Source organism: Panthera uncia, chromosome E1, assembly GCF_023721935.1.
Source record: "Panthera uncia isolate 11264 chromosome E1, Puncia_PCG_1.0, whole genome shotgun sequence".
Classification (NCBI taxonomy): domain Eukaryota; kingdom Metazoa; phylum Chordata; class Mammalia; order Carnivora; family Felidae; genus Panthera; species Panthera uncia.
Genome location: NC_064814.1, coordinates 10,810,059 through 10,828,467, shown reverse-complemented (window position 1 = coordinate 10,828,467; position 18,409 = coordinate 10,810,059). Strand labels below are relative to the sequence as shown.

At 39.1% G+C, this 18,409-nt stretch overlaps 1 protein-coding gene and 1 long non-coding RNA gene across 3 annotated transcripts in view; one reads left to right on the top strand and one right to left on the bottom strand.

Moving 5' to 3' along the window:
- Positions 1-10,955, bottom strand: part of LOC125926522 (uncharacterized) — a 151,857-nt gene extending 140,902 nt beyond the window's left edge. The window contains exon 1 of the long non-coding RNA XR_007459112.1: positions 10,862-10,955. This is a non-coding gene — a long non-coding RNA (uncharacterized LOC125926522). The remainder of the gene's footprint in view (positions 1-10,861) is intronic.
- On the top strand, positions 7,462-11,741 carry KRT10 (keratin 10). Of its 2 annotated transcripts, XM_049636022.1 has the most exons (8): positions 7,462-8,073; positions 8,904-8,986; positions 9,361-9,517; positions 9,615-9,776; positions 9,868-9,993; positions 10,341-10,558; positions 10,910-11,247; positions 11,599-11,741. In XM_049636022.1, the coding sequence occupies exons 1-8, from the start codon at positions 7,477-7,479 to the stop codon at positions 11,703-11,705; spliced, it is 1,788 nt and encodes a 595-aa protein (XP_049491979.1). In that variant the 5' UTR covers positions 7,462-7,476; the 3' UTR covers positions 11,706-11,741. The 2 variants fall into 2 exon arrangements, 1 of the variants encoding a protein (XP_049491979.1); XR_007459111.1 differs by lacking the exons at positions 7,462-8,073; positions 8,904-8,986; positions 9,361-9,517; ... (1 more) ...; positions 9,868-9,993; positions 10,341-10,558 and having other exon boundaries at positions 11,138-11,227.
- Positions 11,742-18,409: the final 6,668 nt, after the last annotated feature.

Below are 18,409 nucleotides of genomic sequence, written 5' to 3'. Positions count from 1 at the left end.
ATATATATAAAGTCCAAGGTATATATCTTTATATATTTTAGATACCTTAAAACTCCTATGCAGAATATTAGATTTCTTATCATTCTTATGCAACATTCTCACATCTAAAAGTATTATAAGTTACTTTAAAGTGAAATTAGTTGTCTTCAGCTGGCCTTTATTTAAATTTTGAACTTGCACCACTGCCAAAAACACTTTAGAGAACAAAATAAAGGCAAGAAAAGAAAGTAGGAAAAGGCACTGAGGTGATACGAAGACATTCAGAGAACAGTAAGTATCTGTCAGGTACAGACTGGGTATACAGCACCCTCCCTTCTCTAAAGGGACTTAAAGGCCTCATCTCACTGGGAACAATGATAGCACGGCGTATTATAAAACACTAGATTACCCACACAGGAACTAAAAGAGACAGACAGACGTGACTTACATTAATGGTGAGAAACCTCATGAAGGAGAGGACATTTAAGCCAGAGCTTCGAGTTGAGGTAGCATGATTTGAGTAACTAGCAAAGTGAAAGAAGGACATTTCAAAACAAGAGCAACAAAGGCCTTAAATTCAGGGATAAAGCATAATGTCTTGGCCAGGATTAAAAAAAAAAAAAAAAAAGGCTTGCTGATCATTAAAGAATTTTTCACGGAAATGCTAACACATTTTTTCATTGGATTGTGATTATACATATTGTAATATTTATGAGTACATGCATCCCCCGCTTTTCGGAAGTTCACCTTGATGCCATTTTGCTTTTACAAAAGACTTACATTAGTACCTGTTCTCGTTAACTGGAAAAAATCCAAAGAGATTTTCACTTTTGTGAAAAATAGGCAAAAAGCGAAAATAGCACCAAGCGTTTCTTGCAGTGAGCCATTATAGAGGTAGCAAGAATGGCCCCACCAAGCTCCTCCCCTGAGAACTACATTCAGCATCTCAGCGTCTATCAGCCATAGCTTTCCACTGTGTCTGTGAGCGTGTGGGCTTTATCTCCACGTATTCTGTGCATCAGTTAGCGAGATGTGTCCCAGGGTATCAGAAAAGCCTAAAAGAAGTTATTTTGAGGACTTGGGGATGCTCAAAATTCTCCATATAAATTAATGATAACTGCTTCTTTGCTTTACAGGAACACTCTACTTCCAAACAGCAGGGGAAACCTACAGTATTACCCATATTTTATAGGGTAGTAAAATGAGACACAGAGAGGCTGAGTGTCTTGCCCAAGGCCACAGAATTACTTCATGAGGAGAACGCAGCTCTCCTTCCACTCCAACATCCTCATGCACCGCGGGGAGCATGAAGATGGACAGACAGTCAGGCAAAGCTGTTGAGAAGACTTCATCCATCCACAAGAGAAATCCATAATAGGTGCTTGAGTACACTGATGAAGTCATGACAACACTTTGTCAAGAACATTAATCCTGCAGCAGTGAACAGGAAAGATCTCAAGTGACATAGCACTGAGCCAAGAAAATGTCTTCAGAAGCTCGTGATATAACATTGGTGACAGAAGTGCTGAAAGCCTGGATTAGGGCAGTTGCAGTGGGACCAGACAGAAAGAAAGAAAAACATCAGCTAAGATTTAAAAAAAAAAAAAAAAAAAAAAAAAGTGACAAAACTGGGGATTTGGTGGATATAGGAGATAAAGAAAAGAATGAAGTTAAAAATGAAAGCACAGGGGCACCTGGGTGGCTTAGTCAGTTAAGCACCCAGGTTCGTGAGTTTGGGCCCCTCATCGGGCTCCCCGCTGACAGTGCAGAGCCTGCTTGGGATCCTCTCTACCTCTTTCCCTGCCCCTCCACCACATGCACACACACACACTCTCTCTCTCTCTCTCAAAATAAATAAACTTCAAAAAAAAACACCACACATCATTTAGAGAAAAACAGATGGCAAACTTTATCACAAAGTTATCAGTAAAGCACATCTTTCCTTTGCCTACCCTCCTCCCCTGCCATTTTCTCCTCCTCACCAGCCATTTTCCATCCTCTAACCTTATCCTTTCACTCATATTTTTCCGGCCAACTGTGGGTTAGACAGTGGCTTAGGCTCTAAGATACTGATCACAGTAATAGTAACACCAATAAACATGTCTTAAGCACTTGTTCCATGTATGTCAGGCACTGTTCTAAATGCTTAATATTTAACTAACTCATTCAACTACCGCTGCAACACTGCAGAGTAAGCAAAATTATCATTCCTTTTTGAGAAATGAGGAAACCGTGGGGCATCTTGGTGGCTCAGTCAGTTAAGCGTCCGACTTTGGCTCGGGTCATGATCTCACAGTTTGTGAGTTAGAGCCCTGTGTTGGCTCTGTGCTGACAGCCCAGAGCCTGGAGACTGCTTCTGACACCTGCTTCCAATTCTGTGTCTCCCTCTCTCTCTGCCCCACCCCCGCTGACACTCCGTCTCTCCTTCAAAAATAAATAAACATTTTTTTTCAATTAAGAAATGAGGAAACCAAGACAACACACAGTGAGTGGTGGGGTGTGGGCTGTAACCCTGGCAGTCTGGCTCCAGAGCCCACTCACTTAACCATCTGCTATATTAACTGAAAAGCCTTCATGTAATTTCCACATTTTTGTGGCTTCTATCACAGTGCAATCCCAGAAGTTTCAGAAAAATTGCATGATATGGGAGCGTCTGCAGATTTTAAAGCACTGAATTTTAGATGTTTTGCAATGAGAAGTCACGGGCCTTATGAATATCTTCGCTAATTACTAATTATTGCCTAAATACTCAGTCGTCTGGGAGGAGGGTACCAAATCCACTACACAGTTGTACAATTTTCTATTTGGCTTTGACTCTGTGGGTGGTAATCATAAAGGCACATTCAGCAGTTTGCACACAGTCACAGACCAGTCAAGCAAAATATGTCTAACTTTCAAACTTTCTGTGATAAACAATGGAAAACTCTAAACATTTAGCTCATCAATCCTGCCATCTTGAGACATAATCTGCACTACCAGAGTCCTCTTTCTGTAACTACTTAAATTACTCATTGTATCTCAATTAATCAGAGAAAGAAACTTGCAAATAGAATTTTCAAATAGAAACTTCAAAAGAGAATTTTACTTGAAGAAAAACAAGGAATAGGAAAGGTCCAAAAATCCCAACAGTGCGACAAGTCAAGTTGATAACAAAGCTGAATCAACATGTTTCAAGAGCCCCAGCCAAACTAAACTCATGAGAATAGTGTATACCCGCCTTAACCATGACTGCAAATCCAGAAGCAATTAAAGAGGAAATTAATACACTGGACTACATGAAAACAAAATACAGTAAGCAAAGTGGCCAAATCTAATATTGGGTATATATTGTAGATTACCCTACTACAATTCCACTAAACCTCTCTTGTGGAAGGACGCCAGTGGTTCCTAACTGCCAAATCAAGTTTCTCTTCAATCTCCTTTCTCCTTGGTCTCTCTTTCTGGTGACCAGCCTACTTATCTGGGTTCCCTCCTCCCTTGGCTTCCAAGTTCCTTCTTCCTCTTTCCCAAATCATAAGTGCCCTCCTTCTCAGTATTATTCTCTAGTCTCTAGCTCTTCTTCCCAGCCCCTAAAGTGGCCATCCCTCAAAGTTCAGGCTTAGACCTTCACTCATTTCTTTCTCAATTCCTTCCCTTAGGGATCTTACCTATCTTGAATGTATCTGCTGCTCTAATCTCCCTCCTGAACTGTAGTCCTAGGAGTCTAAGTGCTAAGACATTTTTACGTGAATATCCTGGTACTACTTCAAATTCCTATCTTAAAACAAACTTCTCAAAACTTCATTTTTCTTTCATTGTGCCCTCATGCACATCACACGCACACACACGCGCGCGCGCGCACACACACACACACACACACACACACACACACCAGACTGTTAGAACCCCTCCCTGCACTACCTCAACACCCTGGTCATGCCTCAAGTGTAGCCCAGAGTACCCTATATTAGAATCTCCAACTTGTGGGTATGTTTGCTTGTCTCTCCAAGTACAGTGCAAATTCCCTAAGTGGCAGATTTGTCTTAGTCACCTATGTATCCCCAGGGAATATTGCAGGTACCAAATAAAATCTGTTAAGAGAAATTAATAAATATAGATGATCTGATCTAGCCAAACTGGCCCATTAAGAGTCTCCACCTGTTTGGCATTTTCATAGTCCCCACTTCCCAGAAAGGTCCTCTCTCTGCTGCTGCATGCATGGAAGAATCCTACCCATCCTTTGCAAGACTCAGCTTAAATTCCACTGGCACATGAAACTTTGTCAGATGACCCTATTCCAACAAGACTCCTTGCTCATCAGCCTTACAGCGACAGTCTTTCACGACAGATCCTGTCATGAAAACAGGATCATCTTTGAAGCTGATTCAAAACCAGGCTCTAGCATAAACTACCTCTGCTACTCTGGGCAATTCCTAAAGCTTTCTAAAGCTTCACTTTTTTTTTTTTTTTCCAGCTATAAAATGAGGTATGTAATACCAATCAGAGAGAAATTGGGGAGGATTACAGGAGACTAAACCATCTAGAACATAGTAGATGTTTAGAAATGTTAACTCCTTTTCCCCACCCCACCTCCTTTTCACTTCATTTACCATTCATATGGTGCTTAGGTTGATAATGTTTGTTTTGTCTCCTCAATTAGATTGTAAGGATTAGTAAAATCGTTAAGGGCAAGAGCTGAATCTCACTCATCTATCTTCTAAATACCTATCAACGCCCCACAGAGACACAATAAAAATAGAAAACAACGAAATTACAGTTACAGTGGATTATGGCAATCAAGTGTATACGGTGCCAAGATTAGAAATGACAGTCTGTAAATTTTCATCCCATTTAGCTATAGAATTATTACATGGCACCTCTGTAACGTCACTCATGCCAAAGGCGGATTTCAACAAATGACAGTGCAAATAAAAACAAATCAATTTCTACAATATACAGGTTAATAATCAGCCTTCGAGAATAGATTTAGTTAAAGGTGGTTTAAATATTATAGTTGGTATTAGAAGAGTCTCTATACATGTATTTGTCCCCGTGTACTTTTACGCACAGGTTTCCTTTCACATATTCTTTAATATGATTGTAACAGATCTCTTCATACCACTTGCACCGGTTAAATAACTGAAAATAGATTTAAATTTTATATTTCTCCACCAGGGTGAAAAAAAATAGTAAAAGCTAATACTGAAGCAAAACTGGTAAGATCAGGATCCAAAATTCATAATAATGGCAGGTAAAATCTACCAGAATCTCTCTTTAATTAAAATGGTTTCTTTCCAAATCGCTTTCATTAATATCAAGGCTTCAACATCCGCTCTGAACTTACTGGAATGGTTTTTTGTTTTCTCTATCCTGATTTTTACAGCCTTCCTCTACCGCCTGCTATCTTCCTCAAGGATCAATTCCCATGGTTGGGTTTCATTATTTCTTTTAGCTACTGCCCCACTTACATGTGCTAACAAGTTGGCGGAACCACAACGTGCTGGGTAATAACCGTAACCCCTGACAATCAGCTCTACACTAACACTCCCAGCCACATTCCCCTTCCCTGAAGAAACAAACTATTTCTACAGTTTTCATAGGCTGTGCAGCTGTACATCTAACAGGAAAAAGCAATTCGTAAAACAAGAGCATGTGCCAAATACCCTATCATCTCAACATTTTCATGCTTCCAAGGACTTTTTGTTTTGTTTTGTTTTTTTCCCACGTGGAGAAGTTTATGGTGAGAAAGAGAGGCATTCGATTCTATCAGACCAACCACAGTAGAGAGTACATAGACACAATGGTAGCGTAGGAAAGAGCCAAAAGTCAGGCATCAAAACACTAAGTTTCTAATCTCAGTTCTACCACCTATTTCATTTCGTTAGGTGAAATCATAACCTCTCTCAGCTTCAACTTCCTCTTTCATACACTAGAGATAACCACCATCCCTATTTCAGCAGCTTGTTTCACAGATTATAAAATCACAGGATCACAAATGGCACTGTTTAATTATAAAATATGTGTGTGTGTGTGTGTGTAATACACATGAATATATTTTTGAACGACAGCATTGTCATAGCCTATGGGTAGATGAAAAATAATTTTATACCATGTATTAAAGTCCCAATTAAATACTTCACTAGACAAACTGTTACACCAAATTCTATACACAGTGTATCCAAGGAAAAAAAAAATTTTTTTTGAGAAACAGAATCTAGCTTGGAAACATATGTTCACAGTCCAGATCATAATTTTTGGAGCAAGTAACATTCTCTAATCTGGATTTATATTCCTGTAAGCAAATTTTTAATCACAATTACAACATAACTAAGCTCTCCCTTTGGGGATCAATCAAATTTAGAGTAAAGAAAGTAATGGAGGTTAGTTTGTCATATATTGTGCTAAGAATTTCTGCATTATGGTCTTCAAATCAGCCTTCACTATGATGAATTTAAAAATCAATAAAATCCAGAATCACTTCATGATTTTTTTTTTTTTTTTTTTTTTTTTTTTTTTTTTTTTTTTAGGTTAAAAAGAAAGGGTGCCTGGGTGGCTCAGTTAAGCGTCCAGCTCATGGTTTCAGCTCAGGTCGTGATCTTGCGGTTTGTGGTATTGAGCCCTGTGTTGGGCTCCGTGCTGACAGCATGGAGCCTGCTTGGGATTCTCTCTCTCTCTCTCTCTCTCTCTCTCTCTCTCTCTCTCAGCCCCTCCCCCGCTCACACATTCATATGAGCTTTCTCGCTCTCAAAATAAACTTAAAAATATATATAAGGTTAAAAAGAATAGCACCATTAAATTGGCAGATTCCTAAGTCATTACTCACTTCCAACTCTCTAAGCAAAGTACCACTATGCTTTCATTCTCCAAATAAAAGATTCCCTACAAACACTACACACACACACACACACACACACACACACACACACTTACCAATTTGGTTTTTTTATGGCTTTAATTTTTCATATGTGGCATCTTTTGAACACTAATTAAACTGTTTAGCATATTTTTTTCTTTTCTTTTTGGTTTGCTTACAATTTTCTACAAGATCCCCATTAGAGCATGACTTTGTTAGTTTTTTTTTCCAATTAATTAAAACTATTTAAAACATGGATTTGAAAAATCTTCAACAATAATTTTGTAGCTAAAATTCTTTTTCCAAACTTTGCAAACATTCTGTGTAACTAAATTAGTACTGAGAAAAAACTGGATTTAAGTTGCTCAATATTCTTCAAAAGGTAAAAAAGCATAATGAAACATAAGCTCATCTGAACTACACCCATTTTCAATTTCAACACAGCAAAACTCCTGTTTGTTCTTAGGGCAAATTCAAAACCATACATATTGGAATTGGTTATTACCAACGATAATTTATGCAATCATAAGTAAAGATGCTAAATTGGCAAAAAGAAAACCATGCAAGTAAGCAAACTCTAACACATGTGGGACACACCCTCTCGGTGTATAAAGGCTTGTCACTGTCCTTGGTAGCAAGCACTCCCTGAGCTAAACAGCATCACCATGTCTGTTCGATACAGCTCAAGCAAGCAGTACTCTTCCTCCCGCAGTGGGGGGGGAGGAGGAGGAGGAGGAGGGTCATCCTTCAGAATTTCAAGCAGCAAAGGCTCCATTGGTGGAGGATTTAGCTCAGGGGGGTTCAGTGGTGGTTCTTTTAGTCGTGGGAGCTCTGGTGGAGGCTGCTTTGGGGGCTCATCAGGTGGCTATGGAGGATTAGGAGGAGGCTTTGGCGGAGGAGGCTTTGGTGGAGGAGGCTTTGGTGGAGGCTATGGAAGCAGCAGCTTTGGTGGGGGCTATGGAGGAGGCAGCTTTGGAGGGGGCAGCTTTGGTGGTGGCGGCTTCAGTGGAGGCAGCTTTGGAGGCTTTGGGGGTGGATTTGGAGGAGATGGTGGCCTTCTCTCTGGAAATGAAAAAGTAACCATGCAGAATCTGAATGACCGCCTGGCTTCCTACTTGGACAAAGTGCGGGCTCTGGAAGAATCAAACTATGAGCTAGAAGGCAAAATCAAGGAGTGGTATGAAAAGCATGGCGGCTTAGGCCAGAGAGAACCTCGTGACTACAGCAAATACTACCAAACCATCGATGATCTTAAAAATCAGGTAAGGTGCATCTTAAAAATCCAACTTTAAGCCTATTTTTTATCCATGTAACTCAGATATGTGACTCTTACATTAACTACAATGTAGCTATTCACTGTGTTTGCCTAGGTTACTTTCTCGCTTCCAAAAATAATCCAGTCTCCTCAAAGGTAAATATTTGTGAGGATATGGTCATTGAAATCTTCAATGTGTGTTGTATACCTTATCAGATGACGGATTACTGAGAATTTTTTTATGTTTTAATGAGTGTATGAGTTCATAGTTAAAATACTAGGTCATTTACAAATATCGGAACTGAAAGAATTATTAAATCAATCAGAACAAGACAGTATTCAGATTGATAATAAAAAAAATCCATTACCAACATTATAAGTAACATGAATTCTCCAGTATGAAAATGGGATATTGTTTGCCTCTGGGAGATTTGTGAATTGTACCTACTGTGTGTCAGCCCAGAGTGTATTCATTTAGAATGTATATTTAAAACAAGTTAAACCAAAAGGTATGAGTCAGTCAAAAGTTCACTGAAATACATGGAAATCACACAGTATAAAATGGGACGGGGGAGAGGGGAGCTGTGCAAGAACACAGCTATATAACTGCAGTTAGTTTTCAGAAAAAGATGATACAGAAGTAGATATGTATAGAAACTTTAAGAGAACAAATGACTCAAATTTAAGTATATGAGTAGCCCTGCAATATTTTATATTTAAGATAAAAAAAATCCCCCCAGGATTTTGTAAGAGAACATAAAAATGCAGCTCATCTATCTATGCCACCTGGTTTTATAGTGGCGTATCTGTATCTGATTTCTTTGCCTCTCCCTCCAGATCCTCAATCTGACAACCGATAATGCCAATATCCTGCTTCAGATCGACAATGCCAGGCTGGCAGCTGATGACTTCAGATTAAAGTAAGCTAAGTAAACATGGTACAACACAGTCACAACAAATACAGGAGTTGTTTTTAACAGTGACTTTGGACACCTACAATAGCATTTACATTTTCTTGAATTCATTCAACGTTAAACAGTATTGGAGCTGTCCGAAAATTTTTCAATTTCAATATTACCTTCTTGGCAATATTAAAAGAAGAAAATGCATTTTAAAGTAAACTGCTAAGCTTCTTTGCATTAACCCACTAATATCCCTCTATCCCCATATGAATTAGTACACAATAAATGTTGCCATATGAAGCCAACTCTGTATTCGCTTCTAAAACAGTCTCAGCCCAGGAACATCTCCCATATGTAAATTACATCCAGTATTTGTACCATGCTTGTTTCAGGTATGAGAACGAGGTCACCCTGCGCCAGAGCGTGGAGGCTGATATCAATGGCCTGCGCAGGGTGCTGGATGAACTGACCCTGACCAAGGCTGACTTGGAGATGCAGATCGAGAGCCTGACTGAAGAGCTGGCCTACCTGAAGAAGAATCATGAAGAGGTGATGCAAAAAGTTATACGTCCCACAGCCAAAAATAAAAGGGGGGGGGGTCATGTGGTCATGATACAATCATTAAATTTTTCTGTTCCTCTAACAGGAAATGAAAGACCTTCAAAATGTGTCCACTGGTGATGTAAATGTAGAAATGAATGCTGCCCCAGGTGTCGATCTGACTGAACTTCTGAATAACATGAGAAACCAGTATGAACAACTTGCTGAACAAAACCGCAAAGACGCTGAAGCCTGGTTCAACGAAAAGGTTAATTCGTCTTCCTTCATAGTGGGGCCAACGGACGTTTGGTTATCATTTCAGAATTTTCTCATCTTTTCCCCTGTTGTTAATACTCTAGAGCAAAGAACTCACTACGGAAATCAATAGTAACATCGAACAAATGTCCAGCCACAAATCGGAGATTACTGAATTGAGACGCACGGTTCAAGGTCTGGAAATCGAACTACAGTCCCAACTAGCCCTGGTATGTTTGTAATTCTCTCTTGAAATAACTTCAACTTTAACACACAAAGTTTCACACTCACATAAGAATATGCACCACAAGAAAAAAAGAAAGAGTACGAAAGTAGAAATAAAATTGGAGCTCTTTATTAATGGGAGAAAAGTCTTAGGGGCCCTGCTCTAAACGTGAAGTTAAAATGTTGCCATTAAACATAAAACACAAATTCTATTCATTTCCTTTATTCTTCTATTTGATGTCTTATTATTAAAGATTAAATATTAATTATCATTAAATAATTATTAAATAATCTTCACTGTACTCTATTAAACAAAGAAGTCTCTAAGCCACCGTACATTCTCTCTTTCCAGAAACAATCCCTGGAAGCCTCCTTGGCAGAAACAGAAGGTCGCTACTGTATGCAGCTCTCCCAGATTCAGGCCCAGATCTCCTCTCTGGAGGAACAACTGCAACAGATTCGAGCTGAAACCGAGTGCCAGAATGCTGAGTACCAACAACTCCTGGATATTAAGATCCGACTGGAGAATGAAATTCAAACCTACCGCAGCCTACTAGAAGGAGAAGGAAGGTAAATTATAAAAATCTTAGAATTATCCCAGTTGGTCTTACTCAGTGTTCTAAATCGCCGGGCTTTTCCAAAACCCAAAGTGCCGGAGGATGGGAGAAAGGGAGAAGGGGGAAGGCAGAGTACAGAGAAAGGCGTATGCAACCACAGCCTGAGTTTCCCATGGATTTGATTCTGAAAGTTGTGTGCATATAAAACTGTTCGTTAGTGGGTCTGAGAATCCATATTCGACAGGTATTTTTTTTTCCCCTCTCGAAACACGTTTTGCTTATTTTTAAAGTAACGATAACCTAGAAGGCGACCCACCATTTTTCAAAGTTAGAGTTAACCGAACATAACCCTCACTCCCGGTAGTTCCGGCGGCGGCGGCGGCTACGGCGGCGGGCGCGGCGGCGGAAGTTCCGGCGGTGGCTACGGCGGAAGTTCCGGCGGCGGTGGCGGCTACGGCGGCGGCTACGGCGGCGGAAGTTCCAGCGGTGGCGGCCACGGCGGTAGCGGCCACGGGGGTAGCTCCGGCGGCAGTCACGGGGGTGGTTACGGCGGCGGCAGCTCCGGCGGCGGCGGTGGCCACGGCGGCAGTTCCAGCGGCGGCGGCTACGGTGGAGGCAGCTCCGGCGGTCACAAGTCCTCGTCTTCTGGGTCCGTCGGGGAACCCTCTTCCAAGGGACCAAGGTCAGCAGAAACTAGCTGGGGTAATCAGAATTAGTTTTAAATTTCCGTGATGATTTTGTTGCTTTTTAAAGCTTTCTAAAAAATTAAAATCTTAGAGATTTCCGCTTGGATTTTTTTTTTTTTTTTTTATTTTTTTTTTTTGTTTATATTTAGCAAACTGTACTCTTGACATCCATCTTGAACGAAAAATAACCTGGTGCAAGATGCTGTAGCTTAAATACTATTCGGATCTAAAAAACAAACAAAAAAATAGGATTTTCTTTCTTTTTTTAATTAAGTGTACTTTTCTTTTAGAAATTTTGATTAATTAGTAAGAAACCCCACAAATTATTTAGTCTAAATTGTTTTTTTCCCCTGTGATTCATGTACAGATACTAACAAAACCAGAGTAATCAAGACAATTATTGAAGAGGTGGCACCTGATGGTAGAGTCCTTTCATCAATGGTTGAATCAGAAACCAAGAAACACTACTATTAAGCCGCATCAAGAGGAAAGAGTCTCCCTTCACACAGACCATTATGTACAGGTGCATGAAAAACAAAAGCGCCAAGAAAACACTTCAGTCTTAATGGTCTATGGAAATAGGTTCACTCCTTGAAAATAAGGTGTCTAAAAGGTGTTTTGTGGTTTCTGTATTTCTTTTCACTTTACCAGAAAGTGTTCTTTAATGGAAAAAAAAAAAAAAAACAACTTTCTATTCTCATTCACTAATGAATTTCAATAAACTTTCTTACTGATGCAAGCTATCCAATTTGGTCAGAATTGTCCTTATTTAAATTAAGTGATTTTTTTTTTAACCTTAAAGATTAGTGAACTATAGCATTTGAAGGTTCATTTGTCCAGAAATTCTAAAGACAGAATTATTATCATTATGATTTCCCTGAGTAAATTTTTTAATCTTGTGGGTGTTAGATCAATGTCCATAATCTCACTAAGTCAGAAATCTGATACCCAATCTTACCCTTTCTTAAAGATATACCATAGGTGGGAAACTCCCAGTGCTCTGGCTTTGAATTATTTCAGTCCTGAAAATTCTAAAATATCTCCATGGATATTTTATTGTAGTCTGTATTGTCTCTATTGTATTGGAGTCATGTAAGTCTCCATGGATAAAGTTATTGGAAATTTCACATTTTCTGATTACTTGGCTTCGCACATTTACCTTCCCTCATTTTCTTCCCATTCATTTCTGCCCGGTTGCTATATATACACCTTAAGAGATATCATCTACCACTCACCAGGCCAGTAATATATCACCCTAACAAAATTATTTGGTGTCTGTCAGATGAACAGGAGAAGACATGATAGTGCCAATTTTACCAAAGGAACAACTTTAGGTCCCTGCCTTCACCAAACACATCTCGTGATAAGTACTAAAGACCTGGTGTAGGGTCAACCCAGTCATATTCTTCAGCCATTAAGAACCCAGCTGACAGTACTCTGCTAGTATATGGAGTAGATGGATTTACTAAGGGCTATATTTATTCTTTGTCCCTAAGACTACCTTGTGTTCCCTGGTGGGTTCCTAGATACCCAGGTCTACCAAATAGCAGCCTGTCTCTGTATCCTTACTGATTTGAGCTTGTTTTCCCCAAGACCAGAGCCCTGGTCCCCAGGTCATTTACTTGGGTCTCCTGCTGGATAAATCCTATCCTCTGTACTCAAACTGATGACAAGCCCTGTTTCAAAATGGATGGACTTCCCTATAGTCAAGGCTCCATGACCTACCTACCACCAAATATTATCATACTTCAGAAGTTCCCCACTTAAGTTGGCATTACTTTTTTATCTGGGTACAGCGTCCCTTCTTGGGAGCCTGTCTCCTAAGTTTCTGTTGAAGTCCCAACATGCTACACTGTAAAGCCCTAAAACTGAGATATTGATGGGTAAGGACCCTGAGCTGCCACTGTGTCTATACTGAATGCTGTTCAGAAACACTGCCTTTTAAAATATCTAACAAAGTTGTGGCACCTGGGTGGCTCAGTTGGTTAAGTGTCCTACTCTTGGTTTTGGCTCAGGTCATGAACTCAGGGTTCTTGAGTTCGAGCCCTGCATCAGGCTCCACCCACAGGCTGCTTGGGATTCTTTCTGCCCTTCCCCTGCTCACTCTGCCTCTCAAATAAATAAACTTAAATTTAAAAAATAAATATCTAACAGTTAACCCAGAGCCTAGGACTTAGAGTATTGTTAATAATCTGAGATGGCCATTCTCCTAATTCTGAAGAAATAAGTGTTCTCCTATTCAGTGACACAAATATAAACATGATACTATGAGATAGTTGTGTTTGTGATTAACCTTTGTCTCTTCTACCCAGTCCTACCACCACTACCTGCCTAACCCCCACCCCAAGCAGAGATCTCAGCTGATCAGAGTTCTTCATCTGGTTGGGTAACCCTTCATTCCTGAAAGGTCTAAATTATGGTAGTCCCTGTCTTCTTACCTGTTTAGTCTTCCAGTACCTTCTTAAACAATTATTTATATTACATTTTCTCTGATGAAGTAACTACTTTATCTCTGGTAAAGAACCACTTTCTTTGTGGATGTGAACTGTGGTATTCATTTCAGTGTATAGTTAAGTCATTATGTACACCTTAAACAGTACTGTGTGTCAATTATATCAATAAAACTGGAAAAAAATTAAAATAGAACTTTCTCAACGGAACTCAGACTAGTTTAATAAAGACAGTCTTTACAAGTTTGATTTTAGCAAGGACATTGATATTTATAGTTAAAAAAAATTATTGCTAACTGTACAGATCACTACTCTTACATGGATTTATGATGTAGCTATTAAAAAAATCCTGTACACATTCTTACAAATTCTAAAGTTGTGACAGTGTCCTGCTATTTAAGCAGGGCAGTGTCCAGTAAGACTAGCAGAGCCAACTCTGGCATTCATGTGGAATCATACTAAACAGCAAAAGCTGGCTTCTTTTCCAGAAGGTTTGCATCATGCCTCTTAAAGCTTTGCACCATGACCTTGATGTCTATGATGGCTCAGTTTTGCTAGGGCATGGAGAAGTAACTTAGTTATGGTCAGGTTTATAGGGGAAATAGCTTGTGTAAGGTTAACTAAATAAGGTCCACCCAGTATCCCATCTACATGGCATCTGGAGAGTGAGAATTAGGGAAAGAGGTCATTTGTGGGTTTAAGCATGCATTCCAAAGTCAATGGTTCCTGGATTTCATATCCTGTCAGTGGCATTTACAAATCACGTTAAGTTTTGGACAAGTTACTTCAACCCTTCTGAATTTCAGTTTTCTTATCTGTCCAATACAATTGTCCCTATAATAGGGACAATAACTACTTCATATGAGATTGTGGGGATAAAATGGGTTAATGCCTATAAAGCCCTTAAAAAACGACCACCATGGAATAGACATTGAAAAAACAGTATTCTATTTTGCATAGCAAACCATCAACAAAATGAAAAAGCAGCCTACTGAGTGGGAGAAGATATTTTCAAATGATATATCCAATAAGGGGTGAATGTCCAAAATATATAAAGAACTTACACAATTCAAAACACACACAATCCAGTTAAAAGTGGGAGAAGATATGAACAAACATTTCTCCAAGGAAGATTATACAAATGGCCAACCGACACATGAAAAGATGCTCAACATCACTAATTGTCAGGGAACTACAAGTCAAAACCGTAGTGAGATATCACCTTATACCTGTCAGGATGGCTAAAATGAAGAAGAAAGGAAATAGCAAGTGTTGGCAAGGATGTGGCAAAAAAGAACCTTTGTGCACTGTTCACGGAATGAAATTGGTGCAGTCACTGGGGAAAACAGTAACAAAAACTAAAAAATAGGAATATTATATGATCCAGTAATTCCACTACTGGGTATTTACCCAAAGAAAATGAAAGCACTAATTGGAAAAGATACAGGCACCCCTACATTTATTATGTTTATTGCAGCATCATTGACAATAGCCCAGATACAGAAGCAATCTAAGTGTCCATCGATAGAAAAATGGATAAAGAAGATGTGATATATATCACATATACATATGTATATACATATATGTATGTACATATATATGTGTGTATATATATGTATATGTGATATATATCACATATATATTTAAATAAATATAAAATAAATATTTATAAATTATAAATACATTTATAAGTAAATTTGAATAGAACTTTATATATAAATATTTACATATAAATATATAAATAAATATATATCACATTCCATTATATATAATGGAATATTACTCAGCCATAAAAAAGGATGAGATATCTTGCTATTTGCAACAGCACTGATGGACCTAGAGGATATTATGCTAAGTGAAATAAGCTAGACAGAAATACCATATGATTTCACTTACATGTAGAATCCAAAAAGCAAAACAAATGAACAAACAAAAATAGAAACAGACCCACAAATACAGAGAACAAACCGATCGTTGCCAGAGGGGAGGGTAGTGGTGAGATGTGTAAACTGAATGAAGGGGAATAGGAGATACAGGCTTCCAGTTGTGGAATGAATAAATCAGAGGGATGAAAGATATAGCATAGGGAATATAGTCAGTGGTATTGTAACGGCTGGCATGGTGACAGATGGGAGCTACTACACTTGTGGTGAGCACAGCATAAGTACTGAGTGGTCAAATTGCTATGTTGTACATTTTGAAAAATATTTTCAAAATATTACCAAAACAACTGAAAAAGACACTACTGAAATTTGGTAATGCTTTTATCCTTTGTTTATATAAAGAGTATATAAACGTGTTTATAATGCATGCTTCTAGTATGTATTAGATAAGTCCAAATAAATGAGGATTTTATTAAGCAAAAAACAAAACAGCATTCTGTTCATCCTCAGAGAAATATGCTTATTGGCTAAATAGTTTCTCCAAAAATGGGCATGAGCATCACAATAAATTGTTACTAGAGTAGGCCATCATTAATGTGGTCTGCCATGGGGTAGAGATCAAGGTCAGGTTGCTGCCGTAGGGCTGCAAAACAAAAATCCAGACAGTAGGAACAGTGGTAAGAGTGTGTCACAAAGGATTAGGACTAATCTAGTCCTGTGAACCTGAGGTCCAATAAAACAGAGCAAGAGGTTTGTGAAGGTAAGTAGGAAGGACCAGATGATTGTCCCAAAGGTTTGAGATAGCTGACCATCCCGAAAAGCTGCAGCCGTGGTCATCCTGATCATGATGCAAATGACCCATGCTGTGTCTTTGAATGACAAAGAGAAACGAGTTATCACAACAAAAATAAGTCCAGCCTGGAAACCAGGTATCAAGGATATTTCTTACAGATACTTTTTGAACCAGGTTGTCCCACAGAAAGCCATGCCAAAGGAGGAAGAACTCTTTGAGTTGTCACATTGATTTTCAGTGTCTCTAAATAAAAACACAAACATCATCTCACAACCCCAATGCTGCATAAGAGATCTTTGCAGCCTAGCAGTAGTTAGAAAGGGAATAATTGTGAATTAGTACAAATATTGGGCATTACCTGGGGGAAGAATTGAATAGTGTTCTGAAAATAGCTTTGTCCTTCAGGATCTTAGCCAAGAAAAAATCACATACCAGGTTTCTGATTAACCTTTCCTACTCAGAATATGTTATCTCAGGAGAAATGCTTGAAAAGCATGAATATACAGGTTCACAGGCTAGCAGAGCCAGGACAAAGCTAATGACCTTTTTGGAAGAGGAACTCTCATTAAAGTTTTGATCTATAGAGCCTCTGTAAGGTTTCCTAAAGTAAGAAATTTGAGGGGAAGACTAGAAAACAAAATGGCACCAGGGGCGCCTGGCTGGCTCAGTTGGTAGAGCATGCACCTCTTGATCTCAGGGTCATGAGTCCAAGTCCCACGTTGGGTGTAGAGATTACTTAAATACATAAACAAATAAATCTTTAGAAAACCAAAGGGCACCAAAATGCATCTCTGTAGATTGAAAGCAGTTGTAAAGACAAAAGCAAATGGGGTATGCCCAGTAAACACATAAAAAGATGCCCAACATCACTAATCATTAGAAAAATGCAAATCAAAACTACCATGAGATACCATTTCATACCCATTAGGAAAGCTACCATCAAGAAAAGGGAGGGGGGCACCTGGGTGGCTCAGTCAGTTAAGCATCTGACTCTTGATCTCAGCGACATATTAAAGCCCCGCACTGGGCTTGGAGCCTACTTAAAAAATAAAATAGAAAATAGCAAGTGTTGGCAAGGTTGTGGAGAAACTGGAACCTTTGTGCCCTCCTGATGGAAATGAAAAATGGGACAGGGGCTGCAGAAACCAGAATGATGACTCCTCAAAACATTAAAAACAAAAGTACCGTATGATCCAGCAATTTCACTTCTGGGTCTCAAGTCAAAAGAATTGCTATTAAGGTCTTGAAGAGATATTTGTGTGTGCCATGTTCACAGCAGCATTCTTCACAATAAAGCTTGGGAGGCACTTATTGTCTTCCTTCTGGATGCCCTGCTACCGATATAGTGCCCTGTACATTGTAGGTGCTCATTAAATCCTTCTTGAATGAACAACAACATAACTGAATGAATGACATCCGGTAGGCAGCATGACTACAGTCAGAAGTTTCATTTTACTATTAACTAGAAATTCTTGAAACAATTTTGTAAGAAATCAGCTTATGTTTTCCATTTAAAGAGAGATCTGGGCATCGTCTGAGTTACTTTTTCGTCTGACTTTAGGACAACTATTTAATGAAAGGACCACCACACTGAATCACAAGACCCATTCTGACCTGACTCACCATGTTTCATGCTGTGTATCCTTGAACAGTCTCTGTCCTCAGTTTCCTCATCTTTAAACCAGAGGAAGGAGACCACTTTTCTTAATTCCCAGATTCATTATAAGGATCAAATGAGATCATGTACAAGAAATCCCTCTGGAAGCTGTAAAGCACCATATAAATGTAAGGAAATCTTGTCTTTATACTCATCGTTCTCTGGAACTTTGAGAGGATAAACGTTGAGGTTGCTTCATACCAGGGGTCTAATAGTTTCCAGCTGCAGGCATGTGAGATCCAGGCTGAAGTGGGGCTTCTGCTCAGAACTACATCCATTTGCAGGTGAGCGCTGCCCCCTGGTGGAAATAGAAGGGCAGGGACAATTGCGGTGAACAATTTGGGATCGCCAAGGAAACGAGTTATTTCCACTTAAGCTTAAAAATGTTTTTTTTC